This window comes from Scyliorhinus canicula, chromosome 21, assembly GCF_902713615.1.
Source record: "Scyliorhinus canicula chromosome 21, sScyCan1.1, whole genome shotgun sequence".
NCBI classification, from domain to species: Eukaryota; Metazoa; Chordata; class Chondrichthyes; order Carcharhiniformes; family Scyliorhinidae; genus Scyliorhinus; species Scyliorhinus canicula.
Window position 1 is genome coordinate 3,559,133 of NC_052166.1, and position 14,573 is coordinate 3,573,705.

A 14,573-nucleotide genomic window follows, 5' to 3' on the forward strand; every position below is an offset into this window, starting at 1 on the left:
GGCACGCGGGTCTCACCCCCACAGAATGTTCGCTCCACGCGACAGTGACCCGGGGCCGGGAGCGAAGCCGGGTCCTCGGCGCTGTAGGCAGCAGTGCTAACCACTGCGCCGCCCTGCCGAAATAAAACACAAGTGAACCGAAACACAGGTGCTGCCTGAGCCGCCGCACCAGTCGGAGTGTGACCTCCTGCTTCAATTATCTCAAAATCCTCCTCCCTGGAGGATTGGAGAAGAACTGCTTCTTCCCGTTGCCATGGCAACTCGTCGCAGAAACTACAGCATGAAGGAGGCCCTCGACCTATCGGTGTGAAAGACACCTGACCTGCCCGCCTAATCCTGTTGGCCAGCACTTGGCACAGGGCCTCGAATGTGATGACGTGCCAAGTGCCCATCCTGGTACTTTCTAAAGGAGGTGAGGCAACCCGGCCCTACCTGCACCCCCCCCCCCCCCCCCCCCCCCCCCCCCCCACCAGGCAGTGCGTTCCGGACCCTCACCACCCTCTGGGTAAAGACATTTTCCCTCAAATCCCCCCGAAGCCTCCCGCCCCTCACCTTGAATTTGTGTCCCCCCTCGTACCTGAACCGTCAACTAAGGGGGAACAGCTGCTCCCTATCCACCCTGTCCACGCCCCTCGTAATCCTGTCCACCTCGATCAGGTCGCCCCCCTCAGTCTTCTCCGCTCCAGCGAAAACAACCCAAGGTTATCCAACCTCTCCCCATAACCTCAATGTTCCATCCCAGGCAACATCCTGGTGAATCTCCTCTGCACCCCCCCCTCCAGTCCAATCACTTCCTTCCTATAATGTGGCGACCAGAATTACACACGGCTCTCCAGCTGTGGCCTCACCAACGTTCTATACAACTCCAACATGACCTGCCTGCTTTTGGAATCTATACCTCGACTGAACAAGTCATGATGTGGAGATGCCGGCGTTGGACTGGGGTGAACACAGTGAGAAATCTTACAACACCAGGTTAAAGTCCAACAGGTTTGTTTCAAACACGAGCTTTCGGAGCACAGCTCCGAAAGCTCGTGTTTGAAACAAACCTGTTGGACTTTAACCTGGTGTTGTAAGACTTCTTACTTGACTGAACAAGGCCAGTGTCCCAAATGCTTCTTTCACCTCCATCTTAACCTGCCCTTCTGCCTTCAGAGATCTACGGACAAACACGCCACGGTCCCTTTGTTCCTCGGTACTTCCCAGGGTCAGGTCATTCATTGAACACTTCCTTGTCAAATTTCTCCTTCCAAAGTGTATCACCTCACACTTTTGAAGGTCAAATTCCATCTGCCAACTTTCTGTGACCCAAGGCACTCAACCTCATTGTGAACCTGCCCAATCTTTGTGTCACCTGCAAGCTTACTGACGCTATCCCCCACATAGTCATCTGTGTCATTTATATAATTGACAAACGATCCAGCACAGATCCCTGTGGTACACCACTGGACACTGGCTTCCAGTCACTAAAGCCGTCTGTCATCACCCTCTGTCTCCGACAGCGAAACCAATTATGAATCCACCTTATCAAGTTCGCCTGTATCCCATGATGCATTTGCCTTCTTTATAAGCCTCCCATGTGGAACCTTGTCAAAGGCTTTGCTGGAATCCACGTAAACTACATCAACTGCACCACCCTCATCTACACACCTGGTCACATGCTCAAACAATTCCATCAAATTAGTTTGGCCTGACCTCCCTCTAACAAAGCCCACGCTGACTATCCTGATCAAACCTTGCCTCTCCAAATGGAGATAGATTCTCTCACTCAGAATCTTCTCCAGTACCTTCCCTCCCACTGACGTGAGACTCGCTGGTCTGTAGTTCCCTGGCTTTTCTCTGTAACCTTCGTTAAATAGTGGGACCACGTTAATAATAATAATCTTTATTAGTGTCACAAGTAGGCTGACATTAACACTGCAATGACGCTACTGTGAAAGGCCCCTAGTAGCCACATTCCGGCGCCTGTTCAGGTACACGGAGGGAGAATTCAGAATGTCCAATTCACCTAACAAGCACGTCTTTCGGGACTTGTAGGGGGAAACCGGAGCACCCGGAGGAAACCCACGCAGACACGGGGAGAACTCCGCACAGACAGTGACCCAAGCCAGGAATCGAACCCAGGACCTTGGCACTGTGAAGCAACAGTGCTAACCACTGTGCTACCGTGCCGCCTTACAACATTAGCTGTTCTCCAGGCCTCTGGCACCTCCCCCATGGCCAGAGAGGAATTAAAAATTTGGATCAGAGCCCCTGCGATCTCCTCCGTCGCCTCTCACAGCACCCTGGGACACAATTCATCTGGACCTGGACATTTGTCCACTTCTAAGCCGATCAACACCTCCAATACCTTGTCACTCCCCATAACAACTTGCTCAAGAACCTCACAGTCTCTCTCCCCGAGATCCTCACCTACATCCTCGTTCTCTTGGGTGAAGACAGATCTGAAGTATTCGTTCAGCAATCTCCTAAAGCTCACCTTCATCCCCATCTCCAATCCAAGCAGAGCTTTTCAGCCAATGACAGGTCTTCTATGAGAATTCCCAGAGAGCCGGAACTCGCTCCACATCGAGCCCAGCATTCTAGGCTGCTGCAAGTTCAGGAAAAGGGGCGGGAGGAGGCCATTCAGCTCCTCTAGCCTGTTAACCCATCATGGCTGATCTTCAACATTCAAGGCTACTGACCAAAGTGGGACTGGCGTGCTGGCGCCTCAGATGCCATGGGATTTAGTTCACGGGTTCAGGGGTCAAAGGGTGACCTATCAGCCCCAAGGCAGCCTGGGAATCCGGGATACGTACAACTGAGCAGTGACATCACCTTGTCTCTTGCCCCTCCGCAGATGCGGCCCTCCGTCATTACCTGCGCTTCATCCAGTTACCGGGAGTGTGGGCACGACCGGACATTGGTACTGAGCGGGCACAAGAGAGACGTATCGGTCAGTTACAGTGCGGAAACAGAGGGTAAGACCACAGTTTACTGTATATCACAGTGTTACAGTGAGGGGTGTGGGGTATATCAGAGTGTTACAGTGAGGGGTGTGGGGTATATCAGAGTGTTACAGTGAGGGGTGAGGGATATATCAGTGTTACAGTGAGGGGTGTGGGGTATATCAGTGTTACAGTGAGGGGTGTGGGGTATATCAGAGTGTTGCAGTGAGGGGTGTGGGATATATCAGTGTTACAGTGAGGGGTGTGGGGTATATCTGTGTTACAGTGGTGTGGGGTATATCAGAGCGTTACAGTGAGGGGTGTGGGGTATATCAGATTGTTGCAGTGAGGGGTGTGGGATATATCAGTGTTAGAGTGAGGGGTGTGGGATATATCAGAGTGTTACAATGAGGGGTGTGGGGTATATCTGTGTTACAGTGGTGTGGGGTATATCAGAGCGTTACAGTGAGGGGTGTGGGGTATATCAGATTGTTGCAGTGAGGGTGTGGGATATATCAGTGTTAGAGTGAGGGGTGTGGGATATATCAGAGTGTTACAGTGAGGGGTGTGGGGTATATCAGTGTTGCAGTGAGGGGTGTGGGGTCTATCAGAGTGTTACAGTGAGGGGTGTGGGGTATATCAGAGTGTTACAGTGAGGGGTGTGGGGTATATCAGTGTCACAGTGAGGGGTGTGGGGTGTATCAGAGTGTTACAGTAAGGGGTGTGGGGTGTATCAGTGTTACAGTGAGGGGTTTGGGCTATATCAGAGTGTTACAGTGAGGGGTGTGGGGTATATCAGTGTTACAGTGAGGGGTGTGGGGTATATCAGTGTTACAGTGAGGGGTGTGGGATATATCAGTGTTACAGTGAGAGGTGTGGGGTATATCAGAGTGTTACAGTGAGGGGTGTGGGGTATATCAGTGTAACAGTGAGGGGTGTGGGATATATCAGAGTGTTACAGTGAGGGGTGTGGGATATATCTGTGTTACAGTGACGGGTGTGGGGTATATCAGTGTTACAGTGAGGGGTGTGGGATATATCAGTGTTACAGTGAGAGGTGTGGGGTATATCAGAGTGTTACAGTGAGGGGTGTGGGGTATATCAGTGTAACAGTGAGGGGTGTGGGATATATCAGTGACAGTGAGGGGTGTGGGATATATCAGTGTTACAGTGAGGGGTGTGGGGTATGTCTTTGTTACAGTGAGGGGTGTGGGATATATCAGAATGTTACAGTGAGGGGTGTGGAGTATTTCAGAGTGTTACAGTGAGGGGTATGGGGTATATCAGAGTGTTAGAGAGGTGTGGGATATATCAGAGTGTTACAGTGAGGGGTGTGGCATATATCTGTGTTACAGTGAGGGGTGTGGCATATATCTGTGTTACAATGAGGGGTGTGGGATATATCAGTGTTACAGTGAGGGGTGTGGGGTATATCAGAATGTTACAGTGAGGGGTGTGGGGTATATCAGAATGTTACAGTGAGGGGTGTGGGGTATATCAGAGTGTTACAGAAAGGTGTGGGATATATCAGAATGTTACAGTGAGGGGTGTGGGGTATATCAGAGTGTTACAGAGAGGTGTGGGATATATCAGAATGTTACAGTGACGGTGTGGGGTATATCAGAGTGTTACAGAGAGGTGTGGGATATATCAGAGTGTTACAGTGAGGGGTGTGGCATATATCTGTGTTACAGTGAGGGGTGTGAGATATATCAGTGTTACAGTGAGGGGTGTGGGGTATATCAGTGTCACAGTGAGGGGTGTGGAGTATATCAGAGTGTTACAGTGAGGGGTGTGGGGTATATCAGTGTTACAGTGAGGGGTGTGGGATATATCAGTGTTACAGTGAGGGGTGTGGGGTATATCAGTGTTACAGTGAGGGGTGTGGGATATATCAGTGTTACAGTGAGGGGTGTAGGGTATATCAGTGTTACAGTGAAGGGTGTGGGGTATATAAAAGAATAAAGAACAAAGAAAAATTACAGCAGAGGAACAGGCCCTTCGGCCCTCCAAGCCTGCGCTGATCCAGATCCTCTATCTAAAACTGTTGCCTATTTTCTAAGGATCTGTATCCCTCTGCTCCCTGCCCATTCATGTATCTGTCTAGATACATCTTAAATGACGCTATCGTGCCCGCCTCTCCCACCTCCGCCGGCAATGCGTTACAGGCGCCCACCACCCTCTGCGTAAAGAACTTTCCACGCATATCTCCCTTAAACCTTTCCCCTCTCACCTTGAACTCATGACCCCTAGTAATTGAGTCTCCCACTGTGGGAAAAAGCTTCTTGCTATCCACCCTGTCTATACCTTCCATGATTTTGTAGACCTCAATGAGGTCCCCCCTCAACCTCCGTCTTCCTCATGAAAATAATCCTAATTTACTCAACCTCTCTTCATAGCTAGTGCCCTCCATACCAGGCAGCATCCTGGTGAACCTCCTCTGCACCTTCTCCAAAGCATCCACATCCTTCTGGTAATGTGGTGACCAGAACTACACGCAGTATTCCAAATGTGGCCTAACCAAAGTCCGATACAACTGTAACATGATCTGCCGACTCTTGTACTCCATAGCCCAACCGATGAAGGCAAGCATGCTGTATGCCTTCTTGACCACTCTATCGACCTGCGTTGCCACCTTCAGGTACAATGGACCTGAACTCCCAGATCTCTCTGTACATCAATTTTCCCCAGGGCTTTTCCATTGACCGTATAGTTCGCTCTTTAATTGGATCTTCCAAAATGCATCACCTCAGATTTGCCTGGATTGAACTCCATCTGCCATTTCTCTGCCCAACTCTCCAATCTATCTATATTCTGCTGTATTCTCTGACAGTCCTCCTCGCTATCTGCAACTCCACCAATCTTAGTGTCATCTGCAACCTTGCTAACCAGACCACCTATACCTTCCTCCAGGTCATTTATGTAGATCACAAACAACAGTGGTCTGAGCACGGATCCCTGTGGAACACCGCTGGTCACAGTTCTCCATTTTGAGAAACTCCCTTCCACTACTACACTCTGTCTCCTGTTGCCCAGCCAGTTCTTTATCCATCTAGCGAGTACACCCTGGACCCCATGAGACTTCACTTTCTCCATCAGCCTACCATGGGGAACCTTATCAAATGCCTTACTGAAGTCCATGTATATGACATCTACAGCCCTTCCCTCATCAATTAACTTTGTCACTTCCTCAAAGAATTCTATTAAGTTGGTAAGATATGACCTTCCCTGCACAAAACCATGCTGCCTATCACTGATAAGCCCATTTTCTTCCAAATGGGAATAGATCTTATCCCTCAGTATCTTCTCCAGCAGCTTCCCTACTGCTGATGTCAGGCTCACCGGTCTATAATTCCCTGGATTATCCCTGCTACCCTTCTTAAACAAAGGGACAACATTAGCAATTATCCAGTCCTCCGGTACCTCACCCGTGATAAGGATGCTGCAACGATATCCGTTAAGGCCCCAGCTATTTCCTCTCTCACTTCCCTCAGTAACCTGGGATAGATCCCATCCGGTCCTGGGGACTTGTCCACCTTAATGAATACCCAACACATCCTCCCTCCTTATGCCGACTTGACCTCGAGTAATCAAACATCTATCCCTAACCTCAACATCCGTCATGTCCCCCTCCTCAGTGAATACCGATGCAAAGTCCTTGTTACGAATCTCACCCATTTTCCCTGACCCCACGCATAACTTTCCTCCTTTGTCCTTGAGGGCAGCACGGTAGCATTGTGGATAGCACAATTGCTTCATGCTCCAGGGTCCCAGGTTCGATTCCGGCTTGGGTCACTGTCTGTGTGGAGTCTGCACATCCTTCCCGTGTGTGCGTGGGTTTCCTCCGGGTGCTCCGGTTTCCTCTCACAGTCCAAAGATGTGCAGGTTAGGTGGATTGGCCGTGATAAATTGCCCTTAGTGTCCAAAATTGCCCTTAGTGTTGGGTGGGGTTACTGGGTTATGGGGATAGGGTGGAGGTGTTGACCTTGGGTAGGGTGCTCTTTCCAAGAGCCGGTGCAGACTCGATGGGCTGAATGGCCTCCTTCTGCACTGTAAATTCTATGATAACCCTTACTGTAGTTACACTCTTGTTCCTTATATATGAATAAAAGGCGTTGGGATTTCCCTTAACCCTGTTTGCTAAAGATATTTCATGACCCCTTTTAGCCCTCTTGATTCCTCGTTTCAGATTGGTCCTACATTCCCGATATTCTTCCAAACCTTCGACTGTCTTCAGTCGCCTAGACCTTATGTATGCTTCCTTTCTCCTCTTAGCTAGTCTCACAATTCCACCTGTCATCCATGGTTCCCTAATCTTGCCATTTCTATCCCTCATTTTCACAGGGACATGTCTGTCCTGCACTCCAATCAACCTCTAAAATCCTCCTACATATCAAATGTGGATTTACCTTCAAACAGCTGCTCCCAATCCACATTCCCCTAGCTCCTGCCGAATGTTGGTACAGTTGGCCTTTCCCCAATTCAGCACTCTTCCTTTAGGACCATTCTCGTCTTTGTCCATGAGTATTCTAAAATGTACGGAATTGTGATCACTATTCTCAAAGTAATCCCCGACTGAAACTTCAACCACCTGGCCGGGCTCATTCCCCTAACACCAGGTCCAGTATGGCCCCCTTCCCGAGTTGGACTGTTTACATACTGCTCTGGAAAACCCTCCTTCATGCTCCTTACAAATTCTGCTCCATCTAGACCTCTGACACAAAGTGTATCCCAGTCAATGTTGGGAAAATTAAAATCTCCTATCATCACCACCCTGTTGCTCCAACATCTTTCCATAATCTGTGTTTCCATAAGCAGTGTTACAGTGAGGGGTGTGGGGTATATCAGAGTGTTACAGTGAGGGGTGTGGGATATATCAGTGTTACAGTGAGGGGTGTGGGATATATCAGAGTGTTACAGTGAGGGGTGTGGGGTATATCAGAGTGTATCAGTGAGGGGTGTGGGGCATATCAGTGTGTTACAGTGAGGGGTGTGGGATATATCAGTGTTACAGTGAGGGGTGTGGGGTATATCAGTGTTACAGTGAGGGGTGTGGGGTATATCAGAGTGTTGCAGTGAGGGGTGTGGGATATATCAGTGTTACAGTGAGGGGTGTGGGATATATCAGAGTGTTACAGTGAGGGGTGTGGGATATATCAGTGTTACAGTGAGGGGTGTGGGGTATATCAGAGTGTATCAGCGAGGGGTGTGGTGTATATCAGAGTGTTACAGTGAGGGGTGTGGGGCATATCAGTGTGTTACAGTGAGGGGTGTGGGATATATCAGTGTTACAGTGAGGGGTGTGGGGTATATCAGTGTTACAGTGAGGGGTGTGGGGTATATCAGAGTGTTGCAGTGAGGGGTGTGGGATATATCAGTGTTACAGTGAGGGGTGTGGGGTATATCAGAGTGTATCAGCGAGGGGTGTGGTGTATATCAGAGTGTTTCAGTGAGGGGTGTGGTGAATATCAGAGTGTTACAGTGAGGGGTGTGGGGTATATCAGTGTTACAGTGAGGGGTGTGGGGTATATCAGAGTGTTACAGTGAGGGGTGTGGGGTATATCAGAGTGAGACAGTGAGGAGTGTGGGATATATCAGAGTGTTACAGTGAGAGGTGAGGGATATATCAGTGTTACAGTGAGGGGTGTGGGATATATCAGAGTGTTACAGTGAGGGGTGTGGGATATATCAGAGTGTTACAGTGAGGGGTGTGGGATATATCAGTGTTACAGTGAGGGGTGTGGGGTATATCAGAGTGTTACAGAGGGGTGTGGGGTATATCAGAGTGTTACAGTGAGGGGTGTGGGGTATATCAGTGTTACAGTGAGGGGTGTGGGTATATCAGAGTTACAGTGAGGTGTGTGGGATATATCAGAGTGTTACAGTGAGGGGTGTGGGGTATATCAGTGTCACAGTGAGGGGTGTGGGGTATATCAGTGTTACGGTAAGGGGTGTGGGGTATATCAGACTGTTACAGTGAGGGGTGTGGGGTATATCAGTGTTACAGTGAGGGGTATGGGGTATATCAGAGTTACAGTGAGGTGTGTGGGATATATCAGAGTGTTACAGTGAGGGGTGTGGGTATATCAGAGTTACAGTGAGGTGTGTGGGATATATCAGAGTGTTACAGTGAGGGGTGTGGGTATATCAGAGTTACAGTGAGGGGGATTCATCAAATGGGTGAGGCTGCTTTACGCGGCGCCGATGGCGAGTGTAGTCACAAATGGAAGGAGATCGGAGTATTTTAGGCTTTATCGTGGGACCAGGCAGGGGTGTCCCCTGTCCCCCCTGCTCTTTGCACTGGCGATTGAACCGCTGGCCATGGCGTTGAGGGAGTCAGGGAGGTGGAGGGGTCTGGTGCGGGGGGGGGAGGAGCACCGGGTATCGCTGTATGCAGACGACCTGCTGTTATATGTGGCGGACCCAGAGGGGGGAATGCCGGGGGTGATGGAACTGTTAGCGGAATTTGGGGGCTTCTCGGGCTATAAGCTGAACTTAGGAAAGAGCGAGGTATTTGTAGTGCACCCGGGAGGTCAGGAGGAGGGAATTGGGAGGCTCCCCTTCAGGAGGGCAGTGAAGAGTTTCAGGTACCTGGGGGTGCAGGTGGCCAGGAGTTGGGGGGCTCTTCATAAGCTTAACTTCACCAGACTAGTGGAACAGATGGAGGAGGAATTTAAAAGGTGGGACATGGTGCCGCTATCGCTGGCGGGCAGAGTGCAATCCGTCAAAATGACGGTTCTCCCGAGGTTCTTGTTCCTCTTCCAGTGCTTGCCCATCTTTATCCCTAGGGCCTTTTTTAAAAGGGTGACCAGCAGCATCATGGGATTTGTTTGGGCGCATGGCACCCCGAGGGTGAAGAGGGTCTTCTTGGAGCGGAGTAGGGATGGGGGGGGGCTGGCGTTGCCCAACCTCTCGGGGTATTACTGGGCGGCCAACGTGTCGATGGTGCGTAAGTGGGTGATGGAGGGGGAGGGGGCAGCATGGAAACGGATGGAGAGAGCGTCCTGTGGGGATACAAGCCTGGGGGCCCTGGTAACGGCGCCGTGGCCGCTCCCTCCCACGAGGTATACCACGAGTCCGGTGGTGGCGGCTACCCTCAAGATTTGGGGGCAGTGGAGGCGACATAGGGGAGAAGTGGGGGGCTCGATGGAGGCACCGTTAAGGGGGAACCATAGGTTCGTCCCGGGGAACATGGATGGGGGATTTCGGGGATGGTATAGAGCGGGCATTAGACAGCTGAGGGACCTGTTTATCGACGGAAGGTTTGCGAGCCTGGGGGAGTTGGAAGAGAAATTTGGGCTCCCGCCGGGAAACATGTTTAGATATCTGCAGGTAAAGGCATTTGCTAGACGGCAGGTGGAGGGATTCCCTGCGCTCCCCGCGAAGGGGGTGAGTGACAGGGTGCTCTCGGGGGTCTGGGTCGGGGAGGGGAAGATATCCGATATCTACAAGCTTATGCAGGAGAAGGAAGAGGCGTCAGTAGAGGAGCTGAAAACGAAGTGGGAGGGGGAACTGGGGGAACAGATCGAAGACGGGACATGGGCTGATGCCCTGGAGAGGGTAAATTCTTCCTCCTCGTGTGCGCGGCTTAGCCTCATCCAATTCAAGGTGCTGCATAGGGCCCACATGACTGGGACGAGGATGAGTAGGTTCTTTGGGGGTGAAGACAGGTGTGTCAGGTGCTCGGGGAGTCCAGCGAACCATGCCCATATGTTCTGGGTATGTCCGACACTGGAGGAGTTCTGGAAGGGGGTGGCGAGGACGGTGTCAAGGGTGGTGGGATCCAGGGTCAAGCCAGGATGGGGACTCGCGATCTTTGGGGTTGGGGTAGAGCCGGGAGTGCAGGAGGCGAAAGAGGCCGGTGTGCTGGCCTTTGCGTCCCTAGTAGCCCGGCGAAGGATTTTGCTACAGTGGAAGGACGCGAGGCCCCCAAGCGTGGAGACCTGGATCAATGACATGGCGGGCTTTATTAAGCTTGAGAAGGTTAAATTCGCCCTGAGGGGGTCGGTACAAGGGTTCTTTAAACGGTGGCAACCTTTCCTCGACTTTCTGGCTCAACGATAGGGTACTGGGACAGTAGCAGCAGCAACCCGGGGGGGGGGGTTGGGGGGCTTGGGGGGGTTGGGGGGGTGGGGGGGAGGGGGGGGGCGTTCATTATGTTAGCTTATTTTATTTAAATTTGATTTATCTAATTTTAATTTATGGTTAAGTTCTCTTGTTTGGGGGGGGGTGGGGGAATGTGATACATGTGATGTTACGGTATGGGGGGGATTGTGGGTGTTATGGGGCTGTTAGTTGCATATTACTGCTTTTTGCTATACTTTTTGTTATATTTTCTGCAAAAAATTCCAATAAAAAAAAAAATTTAAAAAAAAATTAAAAAAAAAAAGAGTTACAGTGAGGGGTGTGGGATATATCAGTGTTACAGTGAGGGGTGTGGGGTATATCAGAGTCTTACAGTGAGGGGTATGGGGTATATCAAAGTGTTACAGTGAGGGGTGTGGGATATATCAGTGTTACAGTGAGGGGTGTGGGGTATATCAGAGTGAGACAGCGAGGGGTGTGGGATATATCAGAGTGTTACAGTGAGGGTTGTGGGATATATCAGTGTCACAGTGAGGGGTGTGGAATATACCAGAGTGTTACAGTGAGGGGGTGGGGTATATCAGTGTGTTACAGTGAGGGGTGTGGGGTATATCAGTGTTACAGTGAGGGGTGTGGGGTATATCAGAGTGTTACAGTGAGGTATGTGGGGTATATCAGAGTGTTACAGTGAGGGGTGTGGGGAATATCAGAGTGTTACAGTGAGCGGTGTGGGATATATCAGTGTTACAGTGAGGGGTGTGGAATATACCAGAGTGTTACAGTGAGGGGGTGGGGTATATCAGTGTGTTACAGTGAGGGGTGTGGGGTATATCAGTGTTACAGTGAGGGGTGTGGGGTATATCAGAGTGTTACAGTGAGGTATGTGGGGTATATCAGAGTGTTACAGTGAGGGGTGTGGGGAATATCAGAGTGTTACAGTGAGAGGTGTGGGGTATATCAGTGTTACAGTGAGGGGTGTGGGGTATATCAGTGTTACAGTGAGGGGTGTGGGGTATATCAGTGTTACAGTGAGGGGTGTGGGGTATATCAGTGTTACAGTGAGGGGTGTGGGGTTTATCAGAGTGTTACAGTGAGGGGTGTGGAGTGTTCCCTCGCCACTGTCCCCATCAAACACTCCCAGGACAGGTACAGCACGGGGTTAGATACAGAGTAAAGCTCCCTCTACACTGTCCCCATCAAACACTCCCAGGACAGGTACAGCACGGGGTTAGATACAGAGTAAAGCTCCCTCTACACTGTCCCCATCAAACACTCCCAGGACAGGTACAGCATGGGGTTAGATACAGAGTAAAGCTCCCTCTACACTGTCCCCATCAAACACTCCCAGGACAGGTACAGCACGGGGTTAGATACAGAGTAAAGCCCCCTCTGCACTGTTGCAAAAACATTTCTCTTGACTCCCCTTCATGCCTCGCTCTCTCTCTCTGCTGGCCAGGTGCTGACAGGACTGTTACCTGCGAGTCTGTGGTGGACGAGCACTTCCGGAGGAGCCTCGGCCGGGATTACCATCTGCCTGTTGGCGCCGCCAACTCCGTGTCCATCTCGGGCTCCGTGGACGACCATTTCGCCAAGGCCCTGGGCGAGAAGTGGCTGGAGATCAAAGGGACCGGAGACTCCAGCCCTGTAGCCTCCTCGTTGCCCGGCGGCGGCGAGACACTTTCCGCCGAGCTGGGACTCAACGTCGTTTCCTAGGCCGCAGGCTCCGCGGGCCACAGGACTTTCCTCCTCCTCCCTCCTCGGCGCAGAGCCCACCAGCCTCCCCTGATTGAGAACTGACAGCCGGGCAAACGCTGCACGTGAAGGGGGCAAAGATATTTCGATAGCCGGGTCTTTGCGGAAGGTACCGCTCCCTTGAAACGTGCTATATTGATAGTGAGCAGTGTAGCTAATGTCACAGCCATCTGACGCTGCCCTACGCTGCGCCAACACTGCCCCTTGTGTTTCCACACATTAATAGCCAAATCATTAACTGAATATTCGTTTCTTTGAGAACAAAAGGTGTCACACCAACCACACTCTCCATTTCCTCTCCCTTTGCCCATCGCTGTACAGCGGCAGCCGTGTGTACCGTCTACAAGATGCACTGCAGCCACTCGCGAAGGCTCCTTCGACAGCGCCGCCCAAACCCACCACCTCCACCCCCTAGAAGGACGAGGGCAGCAGACGCCACGGGGAACACCCTACCGCCTGTACGTCCCCGTCCTCCAAGCCCCTCCGCCCACCTTGGGTAAGGTGGGCTCGTTTGGAGGTGCCCATGCCTCCTCCGACGTCGCCCATGCCAGTCACTCGGCAGGCGTACGATCCTCCAGCGACTCTGTGAAGCGCTTCACTCCCCCACCGAGCGTTTCCCTGGTGTACCCTGCCACGCACAGAGTTCTAGGATGGAGCCCTGGCCAGGTACGGCTGGGAGGGCCGATTCCCAGGACAACGTGTTTTTTAAAATGTCGGATCTCATCGTCATTCCCCCGTCAAAGCAAATCCTTCTGTTCACCTTCGGCAGGATTGGGTTGGATGCGTGTCGATTGAGTTGGGGGGGGGGGGGGGGGGGGGGGGGGGGCTGCTTTGTCCTGGATGGTGTTGAGCTTCGAGTGTTGTCGGAGCCGCGCTCACCCAGGTGAGTGGGAGAGTCCATCACACTCCTGACTTGTGCCTTGTAGATGGTGGACAGGCTTTGGGGGGGGGGCGGGGGTCAGGAGGTGAGTTACTCTCCGCAGGATTCCCAGCCTCTGACCTGCCCTGGTAGCCACAGTATTTATACGGCTGGGTCCAGTTCAGTTTCTGATCGATGGTAACCCCCAGGATGTTGACTGTGGAGGATTCAGCGATGGTAACGCCATTGAATGTCAAGGGGAGATGGTTAGATCCTCTCTTGTAGGAGATGGTCATTGCCTGGCACTTGTGTGGCGTGAATGTAACTTGCCCCTTGTCAGCCCCGAGCCTGGATATTGCCCAGGTCTGGCTGCATTGGGACACGGGCTGCTTCATTATCTGAGGAGTGGCGAATGGTGCTGAATATTGTGCAGTCATCCGCAAACATCCCCACTTCTGACCTTATGATGGAAGGGAGGTCAGTGATGAAGCAGCTGAAGATGGCTGGGCTGAGGACACGACCCTGAGGAACTCCTGCAGTGATATCCTGGAGCTGAGATGATTGACCTCCAACCACCACAACCATCTTCCTTTGTGCCGGGTATGACTCCAACCAGCGGAGAGTTTTCCCCGATTCCCATTGACTCCAGTTTAGCTCGGGCTCCTCGATGCCATACCCGGTCAAATGCTGCATTGATGTTAAAGGGCAGTCACTCTCCCCTCATAAGGGGGATGATGTTGTAGCAAAATGGCGACCGCCTTTCCTGGCTGGCCACAGCGGACTGTCCTTTGATCACGATGCGTGTGCAGCGCCTGAGAGACATCCGCAGCTACAGAAACGGCAGTTCCACCTTCTCCACACACCCGTGAGGAAACGGCTGTTTCTTTTTTGGCTCCAAGAGCCCGGATGCTGCCCCGAATGCCTCAGACATCGCTGAGGGCAAAGACCTG

General features: G+C 51.7%; 1 protein-coding gene across 1 annotated transcript in view; it reads left to right on the forward strand.

Annotated features, from left to right (window-relative positions):
- LOC119955916 (transcription cofactor vestigial-like protein 4) overlaps nt 1-13,542 on the forward strand; it is a 20,934-nt gene extending 7,392 nt beyond the window's left edge. The window contains exons 3-4 of the mRNA XM_038782574.1: nt 2,840-2,960; nt 12,469-13,542. Coding sequence (XP_038638502.1) covers nt 2,840-2,960; nt 12,469-12,725 — 378 coding nt within the window. The 3' untranslated portion in view covers nt 12,726-13,542. The remainder of the gene's footprint in view (nt 1-2,839; nt 2,961-12,468) is intronic.
- The last annotated feature ends 1,031 nt before the right edge of the window (nt 13,543-14,573 follow it).